Source organism: Poecilia formosa, unplaced genomic scaffold, assembly GCF_000485575.1.
Source record: "Poecilia formosa unplaced genomic scaffold, Poecilia_formosa-5.1.2 Scaffold121, whole genome shotgun sequence".
NCBI lineage: Eukaryota > Metazoa > Chordata > Actinopteri > Cyprinodontiformes > Poeciliidae > Poecilia > Poecilia formosa.
The window spans coordinates 1,494,442-1,513,973 of record NW_006800060.1 but is presented as its reverse complement, the minus strand read 5'-3'; the positions used below and the strand labels follow the sequence as shown (position 1 = coordinate 1,513,973).

Genomic DNA, 19,532 nt, shown 5'->3' with positions numbered 1-19,532 from the left:
ATAATATTCCTGTACCTAAAACATATCTGGAGTGTTGCCTTGATTCTTTCATCCATGTTTGACAAATTCTTTAATCTCCATGGCAACCATTCAAGTTTGTAGAGCATTTGGGAGAACCAGGCAATTGGCAAGAAGTTTAACTTATTAAAAACATCAAACATGATTAAAACAACCAGTTTATTGTCTTTCAAAAACTCTGAAAACATATGGAAATGTACACCTTTAAATTACACAAGCTCTTATAAACAAAATAAAGTTTTTCTATATTTACATCAGCAGGGTAATGACAGGTGGTTCTAGTATGTAATAAAATAATTCATTTCTGATCTCTGTACACAAAAGAACCAGCATGTTTCTGATGAACCTTCATGTCCAGTTTAGGCCTGAGACACTTTCCCGCCTTTGTTTAACCGACCTCACGCTTGGCTAATGGTGGATTAACAGCTAACAACTTCTTTATTGAAATAATCTAAATACCACAGAGCCAGGATATGATGAGAACAAAGACACCACAGTTATGAAGTTATATCTTGAAATTCATAAGAACATTTTTTTAACAAGATAAAACATTAAGTACCAGGTTTTCTTCTGTGTGATTTTAATGCAGCCAGTGAAACTTAAGCTAACCTGTTAACTACTAGCTAACAGTTTTCTTCACCAATTAAAAAAAAATGAATAAATAAAATAAATAATCTTCTTAAAACTTCTTCTCAAACGTACATTTCTTTGGTGGAACCAGAATTAAGAAGTCTGAGTCAATAATTTCAATTTAATAAAAGGTAGGAATCATTTCAGGAACCTACAGTTTGTCAACTTGACCTATGCTAAAGTTTATGCTATCAAAGTTAGCACAAAGTCAAAAAGCCCCAGAACTTTGTGGAGGGAGTTAAAGATTAGGTGATGCCAAAAGGCCCGTCAAACTCAAAGTGAATTTGGGGAATGTTAAAACACTGCTTTCAGTAAAGGGAAACATCCATTACTTTACACTGAAATAGGTTTAATAATTCAGGGTCTAACTGTAGCTTATGATCATATTACTGGTAATCAAAAATTATAAATCTCAAGGAAGGAACAAAATTTAACTAACTTCTTGAGGTTTTGTTTGTTATTGCTGATATTAGCTTGTGTAGCTAGGGTTTCTGTTGGGTTAGCTCGCTGTTTAAACAAACACACCGGTCGCAGCTGGTTATGGTTTGCCCTAAAAATAAAGAAGAGAAATGATTTGTCGTCCCTCATCGTCAGCAACTACATGCATCTTTTCTAAATGGATTCTCTTGTTGGCAGCAGTCTTACTGCAGCTAGCTAGCGATTTATGAACAAAACTCCAGTCAGTTTTTTTTTTTCCATTAAAAGCTCGTAGGACGTAAACCTGATGTGATTCTGAAGCTAAATGTTTAAAAAAAATCCTTGTATGCCATCACACCAATAACTGACCATCAGCCATTTGTAAAAACAGAACTTAATATCACACAGCCAGATAAGGAAGGGGGACCAACTATGGTGCCAGTGTACTCATCATGACCAGTGTCTCTAAAGAAGTGGAAAGTGCTATCGTATTACAATTTGTGTCTGCCGTCAGATGGGTGCAGGTTTATTTACGTTCAGCTCCCTTTCATACGCAACAGAAAGGTTGTGTTCAAAATCACTTTTTTTTTTTTTCCATCTGGTTCTCCAAGGAAACCAACTTAATCCATTTCTTTTAGTGCTCCACTGTTGTCATAACTAATATTTTCTATTACAAAGCAAATCATGAATATTATTACACCTCTGCAGGTCCAAGTTACAGTTCATCGTGGACTGAGTGATCTCAGACATTTTTCTTGCTGCTGGACGATCTGAACGAGAATGTAAACGATGATGAATGAAGGAACTTCAGCATCGTTTCACCAAGAAAAAAACAAAACAAACAATAAAAACATGTATTTAAATGCACAGATTAAACACAACAATCAAGAAACACTTAAAAAGCAAAAAACAAATATATGCAACAGGCTGGGGGTCAACCCTCCGAGCCGGAGAGAGAGCTGAAGCAAACACGCTTCACTTTAGGAAAACAGAAGAAATGTGGAGGAAGAGGAGGAGGAAGAGGAGGATGTGACTGGGGTTATCAGGCGATGATGGATTCACTCCATTTCAAATCATAACTTTAAACACATTTCTTTAAAACTGCTTTTATATCTGATGTCTTCTGCACTTCATGCTCAAGTGATTTTATTATTGTATCTTTTAATTGATTTTATGCATTTTGTACGGTGACAAGGAGCCAATGAATAATAAAATGTTTTTTTTATGATTGTTAATTTAAGGTAAAAAAAAATCCAAGCTTTAATTTGTCCACCAGATTTTTCCCTTCGGTCTCCTGGTAGACTTTATGATGCCTTACAATCTGGGTTAGAAAATTCTTTAGTTCTGTTCGTTTGACAGGAATCATCAGGGGAGCAGACACCAACAGACAAACATACTCAGATTAAATGTTGGAGTTTTGAGATGACGGGTTAAATTATTTGAAGGCTTTTCCAGATGTGCTGACGAAAAGAAAAAAAAACACACAATAAAACAAAGCAGCCGACTCTAAAAACAGACATGATGATGAAGCACCCTGCTGTCATCAGGCTTTTCTTTGGTCAGGTTTGGGTTGGATGTGAACGGTCCAGTGCTACCTTTATGTCTGCCTTTTGTAATGACTAGCTTCCACCACCAGGGGGCGGTGCGGACCCAGTCTAGCGTCCTGGGCTGCCTGACAGGTGAAAAGCAGCTAATCTAAGTTGAACAGTTACTTTGGAGCTTCCTGCAGCGATTCTAATCCCTGGGAGGCGTATTGTTTGATAAAAGGCAACATGGAAGAAAAACAAGAAGCAGAAGGGATTAAATGATAACTTTCTACATTCTAACAATAGTTAAAAAAAAAGAAAAAAGAAAAGAAAAAGAAACACAAAGCAGGTGATGACTCATCTGGGAAGGGAACTGATAAGGACTTGTATGAGGGAACTGGGTTTACTGGGGAGTTTGTATTAATGTACAACCGGAGAACGTATGTGTGTGTGTGTATCAGTCGTCCAGGATTTGGATTGTGATTGCCTCAAAACCAGGAGCGACATCTGAAGCTGAAGTTCTGTTCGTCTTCCTCTCCGTCTCCTCGCTCTGCCAGCCCACCAGACCCACCGGGCCCCCGGAGGCCCACCGGGCCCGACCTGATCAGTCTGTGAGCAGCACCAGTTCCCCTTCACTCCTCTCTCCCACGTCGCTTTCTTCTCCTTCGCTGTACGGCAGTCGCTCTCGCTTTCTTTCCCTCTCTCTCTCCCTCTCTCTCTCCCTCTCTCTCTCCTGCACCCTCTCTCTTTCCCTGTCCCTGGGCAGTGGGGTGGGCGTGGCCCGGTCCTCAGACCTGCGGGCGGGGGGAGGGGCCTGCGGCAGGTAGTGCTCCAGCAGTGCCGGGTGAAACGGTAAGCCTGGGACGGAGATGGAGCCGCCGGCTGGGTACTGGTCGCTCTGGGAGTACTGGATCTGCTGCGGCTCTGATTGGCTGGAAGACAGGATGAGTCACCGTCAGGGCGTGGCATCAGACACGACGCAACACGATACATAAATAATGAGTCTTATTCATTTTATTCACTATTAAAAGTACTAATCTATGTGCTAAACCCGAATGAAACAGCTGGAGTGGAAAGCTGCTGAAAGAAACCAAACTTGAATTTACATGTAAAATGCTTCAACTGGGGAAAACTACAACTTTACGTCACCCTGAACGCACCATAAATTGTCCCAGAAGTTATTGCGATAAATGATAATATTGTTTTGAGACCATTTTCAAATAACCTAATAGTAATGGCATAATAACACTGCAACAACACATTGTCAAAGACCAATAAACTTTAAATTCTAACTAACATTGAAAACTGGAACTGGAAGAGATTTTAAATATACAAAATAAAAATAACAAATCAATTATAAAGTCTCTAAACAAAATTGTCCTTCAATAAAAGTTCTAGTCATAAAATTAGAAATCATGGAGCTCATTTTAATTTATTTAATTGATTTATTGTTTATTGCAATAGGCCTAGTGGAGGCAGCATCATGCTGTAGGGATGTTAGAGGCTGGAACAGAGGCTCCCTCTTCCTGCTGCATGAAGATACTTCACTATTTTGATTCCCTCGTTTTAAATGTTTAACGTCTTTATTGTCCTAGTGATTAAAAAAAATGATAGTTTGAAAATTAAAAACAAACACACAGTAAGCACTCATAACAGTTCCTAAGGGTCACACAGGATTTCCAACTCTAGATATTTTGTAAAACCTGATTAGAAAGTTAACTGGTTTAGGTCAAAGCATTTTCATGTGTTAAAATGGCCTAGTTAAATTCCACCATTAAAATACGCGGACGTTTTGACAAGACTAAATGAGAAAAAAAATTTTTTTGAGCTCATACATGTTTGAATTTTTTCATCCACGCCAGCTCCAGCCGAGTTATTAAATCTGTAATCTTTGTTTTATGAAACTTTCTGCTATGGCAAAAAGAGCATGAATAACAGCTGTTCGCTTCATCTGAAGAACTTTAAGAGTTGCATTCATTATGGAGGACAGGCTCCGAACACTTCAATAGTCCAAAGACAGGTGGAAAAGCTGAAGGCCGTACAGTTTGTGGAGGGTAACCGTGGGTTACTGTGGGTTACTGTCAGTAAAGAGGGACATTGTTGCTCTCCTCAGGGACTCTCTGTCAAAGCGAGTGTGAAGCGTGTCGGTGGGTTCTCTACCTGTGTGTGTAGGTGGCCCTCTGCTCCTGCCTGCGGCTCTTCATCATGGCTTTGTACTCGCCCACCCTCAGCCTTCGGCCCTCCACAATGCAGGTCCGTTTGGGTCGGGGCTTGTACTTGTAGTCGGGGTAACGCTCCAGGTGCTGCCTGCTCAGCCTCGCCTGCTCCTCATAGTATGGCTGCTTCTCCTGGTTGGACATGGACTTCCACCTGGAGCCTGGAGACAGACACACTTTAGCATCAAGGACGTTTGAAAATGTCCCGTTTTGGTCAAACTGCAATTTTATCAACTTTTTCTTTTAAGTAAAAATGTTTTCCTCTTATTTATACAACTTGACCTTTTATTTAGGTTAGTGTAAAGGAGGCAAGGATACACACTTTTTAAATAACAAAAAGAAAAACATTTCCTCATAAAAATGACCATGGTTCTTTACTTTGTGGTTGGTATTCTATGATTTTATGTGGAAATATTCAAAGCACATGAATAATATGTAGCTGGTTGTGTGTATGTTATCCAACAGCAGCTTCAAACACTACACAGCATCACTGAGGCATGAAGAGTACCATGAGAATATCATTCCAATGTTTAATGACTAAAAAGTAAAACATTATCAGTTCAAGTTGAAGAACAAGAATTATTTCAGTTGTTATTGCCAAGCACAGAATTTCTCTACATGCATGAAAAACCTGATAGCCTAGCTAAACTGGAATGGAAACATTAGCAACCGTTTTGGAGTGACACTGGAGCGCCACAAACCAAATTTCAACCGCAGCCATTCAGCTAATATCTTTCTCAATATGTCAAACCAAAAACAGTTATTCAGTAAGATGTACTAAATGTACAGACAATAAAAAAAAAGCACAACATATGAAAAAAACTGCAACAACATTTATGCTGATGGCTAACCTTCATGCAGTTAGCTAGGTATAGTTAAAAAGGTTGGCGGTTTGGCAGGCGGGTTCTTTTTTTACCAGAGGGTTCAAACTTGGTTTTTTTTTCGTCTTTTTTTGTTTTTTTTTTTTTCATATTTAAACATCAACTTTCTACTAAAGAAGAACAGATGAGACCATCAACTAATAGACAAGAGGTGAGCTAGCTAGAAATCTCTGGTGCCTTGGTGAGGCTTTATTACGATCTTAGCACCAGATTTTATTTTATATTACCCGACTTGCTGGATGTTGACATCATCTTTGCAAAAAGCTACAGTTACAACGGATTTTATTAACCTGACTTTCTGCATATTGATTACGCCAACAGAATAGAGTCAGATGCAGAAACCCACCAGCCACTGGAAGAACCCACCTAGGATCTTGCTGATGGAGGAATTGTGCATGTCTGGGAAAGCCTGGAGGATCCTCCTGCGCTCGTCCTTGGCCCACACCATGAAAGCATTCATGGGTCTCTTTATGTGGCCGGTAGAGGAAGTGGGCCGGGTCTCGGAGTAGCTGCCAGGAACAGAGACGGGCAGGGCCCCCCCTACAGCAAGACACAGACAGGTAAGGCTTGAAATGTCTCCCCCCACCCATTAGTTACTTATCATGGCCTCAGTGCATTTACTTTTCAAATCACTGTTCTGATTTCAGCTGTGGGTCAATTCACAGGATTGTAATCAAGTTTTATATCTTTTTACATTTGGACCAGCCGTATCAGAGGCTGTTCAAATTGCAGTGCTACATGTGCAAAGATGGAAAACTAAAAGTCCACAGAGGACGGCTGGTGTTAACTGTTAGAGGAGAGGCTGAGATTAAAATGGAAAGTTTGGATGCCACGTCACCCAATCTTACAAGTTTATTATGGATGGGGGAAAAAAATGTTGATCAAGTTTATGCAAAGTCAGTGTGTAGCACTCTACTTCCATTCATTACAGTTTTTTGTCTCCATTGGCGCCAATTGACTTCCACTCATTAGAAGACAAAATGACTCCTGATCAAGTCAATAATAATCTTGAGCAATCTTCTTCCAGTAGGTGCTGATTTTTAGAGTCACACATTCCCCACAATAGACCAACAGTAGATTGTAAAAAAATATATTTCTAAATAGATTCCATAGCTGCTGTCCACATTCAAATCACATTTGGGAATACACTTATGGAACAGATTTGAATGTATGACTATTGTAATTATTAGGATTTAGTTTGATGTACTTAAAGTTCTGCCTGTAATTTTTCTTTAAAGTCAGTGTTTAGAAAAGCGCTGTACAAATTAAATGTATCATTATTATTATTATTATTCATAATAATAATAAGTCATCTGCTGTCAAAGTGACACTGAAACATTTACTAAGAGGGGAAGACATCTTGAAACTCTGCTGTCCTACTTTGACACGTTTGAATTAAAACACAGTGTTAGTTGAAATATTCCAGCGTTAACGTTGTGTTTTGGTGAAAAGCCTTCATTCTGAGTAGAGAACAGCAGCAGCATGGTGGGAACACCTACCCTCAGAGTCACTGCTGAGATGCTCCTCGCCGTGCCTCTCTTCACCGCGCTCACAGTGACTTATTTTTTCTGCATGAGGAGAACCTTTATATTCCTGCAGACAAAAACAAAAAACAAAAAGAGGCAGATGAAGTCATCCATGCTATAACCTCACTGATAGATCAGCATTTGAATTTGGACGGTGGTAAAACAATCATCCAGTGTTGGAAGAGTGGCACAAAGTTCTATTTAAGGTAAGAGACACGGCGCCAGCCAATCAGAGTGTAGCGCTCTATGTGCAAAGATGGAAAACTGAAAGTCCGCACAGTACAGTTGGTGTTAATTGTTAGAGGCCCAGATTAAAATGTAAAAACATTTTTTTGTTTTGTTTTGCAAAACTGCTCTTTTATCTGTCACCTATTCTGCTGCTGCACATTGTCAACACAGTGGAGAGGAGTGGAATACCAAAATAGGTCAGTCAACAGTTTTGGTGCTACCGCAGAAGCACAGGAGAGATGGAGCAGGATAATAAAGGAGAGGAGGAAGAGGAGGAGGAGAGCTAAGTACAGTATTAGTGAGGACAAAGAGGGAGGGCAGGTGGCTGTCAATGCCACACTGAGGCCTTTGTTGTATTGTGAGACGGCAACAGCTGTTGCTCAGGACAAGGCTGAGCTGAAGCTTCAGTCACCTCAAAGAATGAAGGCTGGGATGGGAGGCCGTCGTCACGAAGCCCGAATCCTAAAGTACTAGACCGTTCCTCAACGACAACAGAAAAAACACAATTCAATTTTATTTTGTTGAACTTAAAACGCAGACGAGTGTGAAAAACAAGCACGGACAATTACCCTAACGCAGTGTGATGAACTGTAACAATGTGCCTCAGAGTGTGTGGCTGCACCACAGCTGGGATATTTGTCCATCAGTTTAGTGCTGTGGAGAAGCATGACTCGCTGTAATCCAAAACCACACTGACCTCTAAATTACATCCTACATGTCAGATGGAGACTGACTTGGGACTGCTTTCCCATTCCCTTATGGAGTTTAATCAGTTAGAGGCTATTTGGAGTCCGCGGTCTCATTTAATACCCCATTTGTTTCCGTATGTCAACAGCGCCGCCACATTGTTCCTATTTGCTACCTATATTGGCTGATTTAAAAACGGCTTTTAAACGTGTCTGAACATGAAGACATGTAGTGTTTTTTTTGTTTTGTTTAACCCAAAGTCCTGCAGCTATGAGGTATTCCTGTCAGATACGGTGATCCTCTCTATGCAGAGTGAGTGTACTGGAGATATGAGGGGTGAAATGCAAATTCTAATACTACATAGCACTACAAGTGCCTCCAAATGGTCAGATCATCATCGGTTCAATTATTCAGAACATAGGCCCTCTGGTCTGCTGTTGGAGCCACTTCAAGCATTCAGCAATGCAAGGCAAATTGAATCTTCATCAGTGCAGACAGAGCTTCTGCAAGGGTCTAATGAGATTTAGCAATGTTATCATACAGTCACTGCTGTGACATTTCTGCAGCACTTGCATGAAATCTCTAGCAGTGGCACATCCAGCTGATTTTTCTGCGCCAACTGTGACGGCACCAGTGGGCTGGTCAACTGAGCAAAGATACAACAGAAAAGATGTGACGGTCATGGCATAGAATTTCTCTACATGCACAAAATAAAGATAAAGTGTTATTGAAGCATATTAGCAAATGTTTTGGAATGACTGTGGCTCAACCCAAGCCAGCCAGATAATACCTTTTAGGATTTACCAAACAGAAAAATGGTAAGTAAGGTATGAAGACAATAAAGGCACATCTACAAATAGAAAAACTGCCACATTTATGCTAATGACTGCCTTTCATGCAGTTAGCTTGGTATATTTAATAAGCTAGCAGGTTAGCACACAGTCAACAGCATGCTGTGTGTTTCTTTAGCCTCATTTTGGATTTTCTTCATGTTCAAACGACTGCATTCTATTAAAAAACAGATACATTTCTAACTAGCTCTCCTCTTGTCTTTTCACTGGAGCTCAATTTTGTGCCAGCTTTTAGGTTAACCTGACTTTGTGGACATAACATCGATCAACATCATTTTTGAAAAAAAGTCACAGCTAGAAGAGATTTTAAATGGATCAGATTTTAGCAGTTGTATGATTTCTCTATTGTCTTAAGGCAAAAGACCGCAAACCATCTCTCCTGCTAGCATTAGACACAAGTTTTTTTTTTTTTTTTTTTAATTTACCCAGAATACCCTGCGCTATAGTGCATTTCCTGCTGTTGGAGCAGACTCTAATTCGCTTGGCGTTCGTAACCCATCTGAGTTCACTTCAACCAAACCAGGACCGAGGTCTTTCAGGCGGATCAGAGCTTACTTTTTTGCTCCTTATCAGAGTTCGGGTTGTGCATTCACACCTCCCAAAACGAACTGGACTTTCTACAAACGGGAATTGGACTGAATCGGACCAATGGTACACTGAAAGAAGCTATGCTGTAGCTACAGTATTGATCCAAACAACAATCAGGCGTTACAGCCAGCAAAACGCTGTTTAAAGGTTACGCAACACCACAGCTCATTACTCTAAATGTTTGTTTTTGCCCATGTTATACTTTCATGGATTATAATATACTGTAGGTCATCTCTGTAATTTTGGCCACAATGACTAGAAAATGCCATATAGCTGTTTTGTTTTGACAAACTAAATTCCTTTCAGTTACACATCTTACAGTGATGTAGTTCTAGCTGCACTCTAATAAATGTTTTCTACTGATTGAGTAAACAAATATTGAAGCAATAAAATAACAAGGAGATTACAGAAAGAGGTTCATCCCCTTGTGACCTCTTGCTCCCATCTGACTTCGTGCTGCTACTGATCCATTTAACCATGAAGGTGACGCTACTCTCCGACTATATGATGTAGCACTGATGTAGCTTTTATGGTCACAGATTATTCCATAACCAAGATGAGACCGACAGGAGGTCAGCATCAGGTCAGGTCAGGATGAACTCTCTGCTGTTTCTGTCTGAGAGGAAGACTGAGGAGATCAAAGTAATGGCACCCTAATAGCACATAATGAAAAACTTATGTGTTTTTAATTGTTAGAGCTTCCAGTCAGGTTGGTACAATATCGCCAAGGTACTTTTATACGCTGTACTAACTTTGGCGAATATTCAGAGTCAGCATAACCAGGTAAAAACAAAATGCATCAACCAAAGAGCCAGTCTGTTCAACAAGCATATAGACACAACAACTCACCATTTTTCCAGAACCGTCTCTCTCTCTCTCCCTGTCTCTGTATTGGTCCCTGTCTCTCCCTCCGCTGCTGTGGCTCCTCAGGAGCTGCTGGGCATCATGGATGGCCTGGGTGACCACGTCGCCGTCTCCTAGGAAACCTGACGACAAAGGCAGAGCAGACGGACGAAACGCTTGAAAACGAGCGACTAGGTGAAGGAAATAAAAACGGGGTTAAAAAAAATACACTACAACTACAATAAACTACACACATGTATTACTGTAACTATTCAATTCAACAATTCGAAGGAGCAAACTTTTTTATTTACTTAATTTTAAAATTCACCAACAAAACAGAGATGACAATGAGAGCAAAGCGGACGGTCTTTAAAGGGACAATGGAGAATTTCTAAAGTAGGGTTCTGTATAGAAGGTACGGGCAGTAAACGTCTAACTTGAAGAAGAAAACTCCCTTACTGGTTTTATGCTATTTTGATTGACAGGCTGCTTGTTGAGGCTAAAGCTAATACCTATAGTCTGAGAGCCATTTTTTATCATCTTAGCAACTTCAGTCTCACAAATTTCCAATACTTTTCCAAAAGTGTTCCCATGAATTGCTGTGATACGTTTATGTTGCTGGAATGCTGCTTTTCTATTGGCCCAGTTCACACCATCTTTATTTATATACTTATGTACATCACAATCCCAGCAACCTGTTTGTGTCGCAAAGCCAGACATGTTAAACATCTTCAGTAAGGTTCAAAGGAGACCTTACAATATTCAAACCATCTTTGTTTAGTCTCTTATTTTGAAGAAAGAAAAGCAGCAGTTCCTAAACTCCTATAAAAGCCTATTTCAATACTTCAGACATTAATGCAGAGTATGCATCAATGTGCTCAGTGGAAACCATCCACTGCAGCAGAAGTCAACATTTACCGTCTTCCTTCTTTCTACTCTGAAGAGGGTCCAGCCAATCAGTGGCCAGGAAAACAAGTGCTGCTCCTGGATTGGTTGCTGTGCAAATGGCAGCCAAAAGTGTTTAAAGTAGCAGTGTAACCTGCTATTCCTAAGCTGCATTTTCTTTCAGATCTTTTAGATGCGCTCTACAAATAATAAAAACAAAAACTAAACAAAAATAAATTGATGATGCGGCTTCTCTGCAAATAATTTGGAGTTACGTTCCACAGAAAAATCCATGACTAGGTGAATCTGTCGGTACTGATCCGTCACTAGGTGGGGGTCCACTGTAATAATCAATGCATTCCCTAGTGTACTACAAGCCTGGCAGGCTGCCAGTCTTATAATATAGTACATGCGTTCATATACTGCCCCCTGCAGGCTAACCGTTGTTTGTTTTTTAAAACACCAGTAACACTGAGAGCAAAGACGAGTTGAAGAGTCTCCTTGGTGAGAAGCACAATGGCAACACAGCACGGTCAGAATATGAACACACTTTTATTCACCGGATCTCTGTAACCACTTCAAGTCTCTACTGGTCTGCATGCCAACTTCAGTGAACAAAGTGACAAGTCATGCATAAAGGATTAAAAAAATAAAATCATGTCTTCCAATAACCCATAGTTAGCAAGTCACATTTTCAAATGTCCAGTCAACTTTAAACCTTTTTCATCCCAAAGACACGGCAGACGTTCTGGGGGAAACCCTGAATAATGATTTCATTCTTCAGTTGGTGGCCAGTCCAAGCACTCCAGTTCAACCAGTAGAGAATTCAAATGCAGCCATTTCCTTATTCTGTCATATTGGATGCACATCACATTAAAACTGGAAAAACTTTTATTTTTTTACGATTTCATATATTATTTTACATCACAGAAATCTGGTAGGTGACCTTCGGACAACCCCAGCCTGCGGGTTACTCACTGAGGGCGGGCCGCGGCGGGCTGCGGGACACCTCTCTGGGTCTGTAGGCGCCCTGCATGGATCCCACTGATCCCAGCTCCAGGCTCAGAGGGCTGGACGTCTTCCCCAGCTCCATCCCCTTGGGCTTGGAGGTCAGGTTCAGCGGCTGGCTCGCCTCCTGCGGGAGAGAGCAAATCATCAGGGGGGCGGGGTCTCTGCCGAAGCCAGGCGGAGTGACAAAGGATGAGGGTGTGCGTGGATCCCGGGTATGAACAGCACACCTGACATGTTGGAGCACATCCGTCACACCTTAGCATTTTTTTTTCTTTTTTGCCTTATTCTCATCCTCTCATTCCTTTTGTTTACTCAAGCTGTGTTGGTCCATCTCTTCTTGAGAACCTTCCGTGCAAACAGCTTGCGCTACACCTACACCGCACACACTGAACCTTTGAACAGAGGGTGTGGCGTATTCCTAAAGCTTTTCAGCCTCCTAAATACTAGAAAAACCCATTGTTTGCTCAATCCTGAGAGAATCACTTTCCTTAACATTGCTTTAAACCACAAACACACATTCAGCACCTACACCCACTGCAGAGCAAATAGTTTCCCATCTACCGTCTTAATGGGTGCAATAAAATAGCAGGCGGATAAATGGGAGGTAATGTAAACAAGAGTGTGATGCGGTACCTGGCGGAAGGAGCTGCTGCTCCTCTTGATGGGCGTGTGGTGGCTGTTTGGGAGCAGCTGCATGGGGTAGTCGACCGCTGGGAAGAAGCAGAGCACAGGTTTACAGGCTGCAGACGGATCCAAACGTAGAAACGTTCAGCATGCGTTTCCATTGACCATGTAGTTGTACAAATTGGAACAGCCAAAGTAAATTTGCTTCATGGAAACACGGCAATTTCGACAAAAAAGAAGAAGAAAAATCAAAAGTTTTTGTGTTGTAATGAGGTGGTTTTTCTGCAGTATCTAAATGAGTATAACTACAAAATTGCAATGAACACACTTTTACTGCATCGTGTGAGTCATCATCGCGTTGTCACCACTTCCTGTCAGCATCTTCAGAAAGGACAAAAGAAAAGTGACAGGAAGTAGAAGGAGGATGACGACGTGGCGAGGGTTTTTTTTAATGACGTTGCATGAACAAGTGATTTTAATTACATTTGTTATATAATGGAAACACCACAACTGCAAAATGATTTTTTTGTCAGCATTAGCGGAATATGGACAAAGTTTTGCATACATTTTGTTATGGAAACACAGTGACTAATACACCGAGGTGGTCGGAACATTTTCCTGACCCTTCACAGCTTTGGTGAGCCACTCTGACCAACGCAACATTGTGATAACGTCTAATGAAGTTTGTGGCTGTAGGTTAAAGTAAGAAGTTCAATCCTGGGAATACTTTTGCATGAACTGGATCACGCCGCCATGGCAGTGGGTGGTCCGGTGTGACGAGAGGAAAAACAAATAAACAACATCTACCTAAACGTCATCACAGACCAAATGCACCCCTTAAAGAAACAGTATCTCACCATATCAGTGGCATCACCGATGCCAGATGAAGCAAAAGATGGTTCAGGATTGGTTGAAAGAAACAAGAAATTTGAGGCACAGCTCAGAATTGGAAAATTCACCGAGTGATAATCTGATTGAGCATAAATATAATCTGTTCCAGTCTGTTCTGATCAGCTCAATTTGGACTCCAGCTATACTGGACTGGGACTGTATTTGGTTCATTTTATTAAACTTAAATTTTACGAGAGAGAAACTAACAAAACAAAACGAGTGAAATTCATGAGCAACTACATCCATCCTGGTTCGTTTAAATCCATTCATTACAGTCCAACTCACCTGTTCAGTTACCATAGCAACACAGCTCAACTCCATCAGCTGCGAGACATTACAGTGAGGTAACCGAGTTAAGCTGGACTGAATCTAAAGCGTGTGGATAAAGAGCTGTGCTCAGTTATAGTGTAATGCAGGATGGAAATGACCAGCAGAGGCACCAACAATGACTTCATGGACATGCCGTCGGTTTGCATGCTTATCATAACCTGCATAGTTAATATCTCCATGGAGATACCAGTGGTGACGTTGCTACGGTAACAGAAAAACATTGAGCGTAACTGGTTTCTCAATTGGTGACTGTACAATATTTTCATGACTTTTATGATGTAAGATATTTTGATCTGCCCCGTTTGTGCTTCACAAATAAACTTGATTGATTGAACGACCGATTCATTGAAATGCTCCAAATAATTTTTGATGCTATCCAACATCTACACTAACGTGTAAATCACTGTGATGATATGAATGTTGGGCTTATTTGAAAATGAGTTTTTCCAGAGTGGAATAATAATAATAATAATAATAATAATAGTAAAACTTCTATAGAACTGCCTAGAAAATTCAAAGGAAAAAATTCCAAGAAGCCTCAAAGTGCTTAAAAAGATCAAAAGAAATTATTTTTATAGCAATCACCGAAAGATGAATAAAATGATTAAATTAAATTGATGTTTTTGATACGTCTGGCAAACATAGATAAGAGGTGGTGCATGCTGCTTATCTGTCCTATGTGGACATCATATCACTCTTCTAGTTTAGGTTAAAAAATAAAAATAAAAAGATATTCTGAAAAAAAATAAATAAATCAGCGATTCAGGTTTTCAGGAATAAATGCATCATTACGGACATTAAAACAAAAAGAGCTTTTATATGTCAACCAAATGAGCAAAATGGCGGCGATGAGTCGACACGTCGGTAAGCAGAGATGTACTTTCAGATTACGTGAGGTGTAGAAAGGCCAGGATGTTCCAGACGCAGCTGGAGTTCACTTCCAAATCTTTATTTCATATTAGTCCATAATTCAAAAGTGATTTTAGATTGGACCATATTTTGACAGGATAATTTAAATTCACCTGAAGTTTTAGGGAAAATCCCAAATGAACAATACGCCACTGATGTTCAGGATGCAGCTGATGCAAATGTACAAAATAAAAAAAAAGTAAAAAAGAGGCACCACTAAAATGAAAGTCAGCAGCCTTTCTTCACACACCTGACAACACCTCCCACTTACACAGTACTGAACTTGGCTATTTTAACGTTCCTCTAATCTGTTGTCTTTCTCTCCATGCTCCCATTTCAGTGTTTTTTTTTTTTTTAATGTTTTTATTTTCTTTTTTACTGCTACTCACTCGGCTTGCAGGGGATGGGCTGCAGAGGCAATGTCATCGGGGGGTCTGAGGAGACGGGGAGGGTCTGGGTGTTGGGGTGGAAAGCCGGGATCATCACGTAGGGCATGTTCACCTGCTGGGACAAAACAACAAAAAAAAGGAACCTTACACAAAATGTTCTGGGGTTATTTTCTCCAGCACTCTAATGTGCTGACCTGCACTGAGAACTTCTCATTTGTAACGGTCATCTGGTGCCGCCGTGATATATGGAGACACACAAAAGCTCTGGAGAGGAGCTGACCTGGATCTGCTGCTGAAGCAGGTTGATCTTATGCTGCTGCTGGATCAGCTGCTGCTGCTGCTTGGCGATCTGAGAGACGAGGCACATTCATTAGCTGCTGTGTGAGCAACCAGAGACACACGCAGTACAAGGGAAAAAGTCAGAGCACTGCTACAATCTGTCACATTTGCTCAACAGCTGCGTTTTCGTCACAGATGTGTGCAAATCTTTGTCTACGTTCCGCTAATGCTGAAAAAACTATTTTGCATTTGCGGTGTTTCCATTAAATAAGAAATTAAATTAAAATCACACATGAATAAGTTTGTTGACATGATAAGTGACTCAAAATCATGGTGCTGACGGACGTTGGCCTTTTATTCAGGCTCTGGAGCCACAAACCCCGCCTACTGTGGAGCGGCTACGTATGCGCCGTTTTGGGGAAATTGTAGTCGGTGATTTTACAGAAGAGTTATGGATTCAACACACTTAAATGTCACATGACTTTTTATGAACTGTTATGCTGTGAGAGCTCTGGTGGAGCCAGCTGCACACGGTCTGCAAAAAAACAAAACAAACCATCTTCCTCCTACTACTTCCTTTCTTCTTCCTCCGCGTTTCTGACAGTAGTAACAACCGGTTGTTGATCATGTGACCTTTGTAATGCAAGAAACTGTTTTTTTTAAATTCAGTTGAAGAAAAATAAATAAATAAATCACCTAACCCGCTAAAATGTATGTTTTTTCCGCTAGGATGCATGTTTTTCATTAAGCGAATTTGTTTTTTTGTCATTTCAATTGGTTCTATGGTTGGTGGAAACGCAGCTGGTGACGTTCTGAAATGCCAGACCACAGGAACGTCTCATATCATCTGACTGATGATATTCCTGCAGGAAGCCGTACCTGCTCCTGCTGCTGCCGGGCCAGCTCCATCTGCTGCTGCTGCTTCTCCAGCAGCAGGGCGGCCATGTTCCTCTGCTCTGAGTGGGCGCCCAGCAGCTGCTCCCTCAGGCCGCTCAGCTGGTTGATCATCATCAGCAGCTGCAGCTCCTTCTCCGCCAGAGACTCCGGAGTGCCTGGAAGCCATCAGAGCAGGTGTGTCAACCTGGTTTTCATTTCGTCCCACACACACACCACAAATGTCCTAAAAAAAGGGCCAATGGTGGCAGAATCTGTTGATAAAACTTCCCATTAAGAGACTATTAAAATGTGAATAAATAGCAGTCTGATGAGAATGTGTCAAAGTTAAATAACACTGAACACAACATAGTTTGGCACAATACAAATGCCGGATTTGGTCGCAAGTTTGACCCCTGTGGATTAGAGGAATAACTGAATCTAAAAATAAATATTTATTGGAAAATTCTTTTGATCATTTTTAAGTTTATTGTTAGAAAGAGAAACTTTGTTTTTGTGAGCAACATTTCAAATTTGACAAAATGTGTATTCCTGTTTTTACAGGAAACAATCTAATGTTTGCAACTAATTTTCAGTGAGTGATTAATTAATTAACGTTTTTCAAAATAAAAATGACATTCTCTGATGTGACGATTTTAGTAGTACATAATATTTATGCATTGCAGTAATCGCCATGGAAACAGCTGTATTTCAGATGTGTACCAAGTAGTGAGGTGGTGATAAAATTGGCTGATCTTGATCTGGACCTGCTGGGTGGAAACTCCAGATCGTTTCACAGTGAGACGGAGATGTGGTCAGGTTGCTTAAAAACCTCTGTGCCAACGTCAAGGAAGATATAGTGACATTACTCGTGCTAACTGTGCTAATTTCCTAATTGCAACATAAAATTTCAAATCCATAATCATTAATTGTCTTTTGTTAACAATGACAATGAAACTTATCAAAAAGTGGAAAGCAGGATGGAGATGTTAATAGTAGCTGGGAAGATCAAGCCCACAAATCGTCTTCATTCCATATAAACGCTGCAGTTGCTGCCATAACTTTGGGTCACAGTTATGCTCGGGTTGTTGACAAAAAATATATTTTTTTCAAAGATTACAAACCCTTTTCTTTATGAATTGTTCACAAAAAATAAATGAATTAAAAAAACTGAAATTTGCTCAATTATTCTTTTAAATAATTTAGCAATAAAATTACAAAATTAATAATTGGCGATCATAGTTTAACATAATGCATTATTACATTATTGCGCCCATGCAAAAACAACCGCAATCAGTTTTAGCCAAGAACACAGTAAGACTACTAATGGAATATTAAAGCACAGTTGTTCCATTTAATCTAAAAACCAATACTTAATGCAATGAAATACAAAGAATACAAGCAGCAAATCGAGTAAAGTTGTTTTTTTATCGTTTGTTTATTTTTACTTTTTTTAAATCAGAGCTGACCTTTGAGTTGTCCTGCGCCCACTGAGCTTTTATCCAGAAGTTTCTCCTTCCAGTCGGTGTTCAGCAGCTTCTCGATGGTCGGCATTACTGTTAACAGAACCAAACAGGCACTCAGCTGAACTGCTCTGCGCGGCACTACACGACACCCAGAATCTACTCCGTCAAATCAAAACACATCCAACTGTAGCGCTAACTGCTTTCTGCGGCTCCCCTCCCGCCCGGCCTAATGGCACTGATTGGAGAAGACGGTCGGAATGTTGAAGGCCGCGCGATTGTTTGTGCATCAGGGAGAAATTTGGAGTGTTTGAGTGGATCAATATTTGGACAGAGAATAAACCAAGGTCACAGAGTGGAGAGAATTTAAGAAAAAAGAAGAAAAAAAAATCAGCCAAAGAGTTCAGAATTGTGAAAATTTTGAGAGTAGAGAGTGAATCTCTGAACAAAAAAGCACCTTCAGTCCACTTTAAATCAATCTAGAGCCCAGCGACAGCATGACTGTGCTAAGCAACAATACAAAATTTATTTCACTTAATATGTTATGAATATAGCTTGAACATATGATTACTTAGAGAGCTTGAATATAAAGTCACAAACAAAAAGTCTTGGATACTGAAATGTTGGCCTCTGGGGGAGGTTGTGTGTCCATTTCCTACACAGCATACACATTGTCCTCACCTGTGGGGGGCGCTGCAACAAGAACCACCGAAGTAAACAACAAAAACAACTTCTGACGACACTGAGCACAACTTCTTCTCCAAAAAAAAAAATGTAAAAAAGATGGAGATGCTAGTGGTTGCTGCCTCTTGTCGTTGGTAAAAGATCAAAAACCATTTCTTCCGCTAGCGCGAGCCTTGTGCACTTGTTTTGGTTGCAAGTACCCAGAATGCCCTGCGCTACAACCTGCTTCCTGATTTTGGAGGGAGCAGACTTCAACCATGAGAGTTCAATTACAGATTCACACCTCCCCAACCTAACCACACTGTATAGAGAAACGGACATGTTTGATTTTGAACTATACGTCTCATTAGCTGATTCAAAAACTGTCAGAATATTTGTCTAAAAACACTGATTGTCCAATCTAGGGTTGGTCCAAAGGGAACAAATTAAGTAATCAAAGGTAAAACAGTTTGTTTATTTAAGTTCTTACTCCATCTCAATATGATTATATTCAGTTACTCTTAAAATACATCAATGTGGAGGCCATAAACTTTAGAGACCTGAACATCCAAGAGTCTGCTGACCAGAAGGGGTGGGCGATATGGACACCAGTCAGATGTGCACACAGTAACTGCATTTAATCATATTTTCATATGTATTGATTTTTATTGATACTCTCTTTGAACAAACAGGAGTGTTACAACAGTCCATATTGTAACACTCCTGACAATATGGACAGTTGTCATCATTAAAGCATCATTAATTAGAATTTGTTATGGCTACAATAATAAATAATCTTATCAT

The 19,532-nt window shown here is 40.3% G+C and overlaps 1 protein-coding gene across 4 annotated transcripts in view; it reads right to left on the bottom strand.

The window, feature by feature from the left end:
• Window positions 1-3,094: 3,094 nt before the first annotated feature.
• The window catches only part of LOC103144094 (SRY-box transcription factor 13), a 31,013-nt gene continuing 14,575 nt past the window's right edge, over window positions 3,095-19,532 (bottom strand). The window contains exons 4-15 of one of the 4 annotated variants that reach the window (XM_016675761.1): window positions 18,072-18,158; window positions 16,609-16,781; window positions 15,731-15,799; window positions 15,451-15,565; window positions 12,941-13,017; window positions 12,275-12,431; window positions 10,418-10,554; window positions 7,855-7,923; window positions 7,188-7,281; window positions 6,055-6,228; window positions 4,752-4,968; window positions 3,095-3,523 (exon numbers count right to left, since the gene is read on the bottom strand). In XM_016675761.1, the coding sequence (XP_016531247.1) occupies window positions 3,196-3,523; window positions 4,752-4,968; window positions 6,055-6,228; window positions 7,188-7,281; window positions 7,855-7,923; window positions 10,418-10,554; window positions 12,275-12,431; window positions 12,941-13,017; window positions 15,451-15,565; window positions 15,731-15,799; window positions 16,609-16,781; window positions 18,072-18,158 (1,697 nt within the window). In that variant the 3' untranslated portion in view covers window positions 3,095-3,195. The remainder of the gene's footprint in view (window positions 3,524-4,751; window positions 4,969-6,054; window positions 6,229-7,187; window positions 7,282-7,854; window positions 7,924-10,417; window positions 10,555-12,274; window positions 12,432-12,940; window positions 13,018-15,450; window positions 15,566-15,730; window positions 15,800-16,608; window positions 16,782-18,071; window positions 18,159-19,532) is intronic. The other 3 variants (XM_016675762.1, XM_007560895.2, XM_007560896.2) reach the window with 3 other exon arrangements.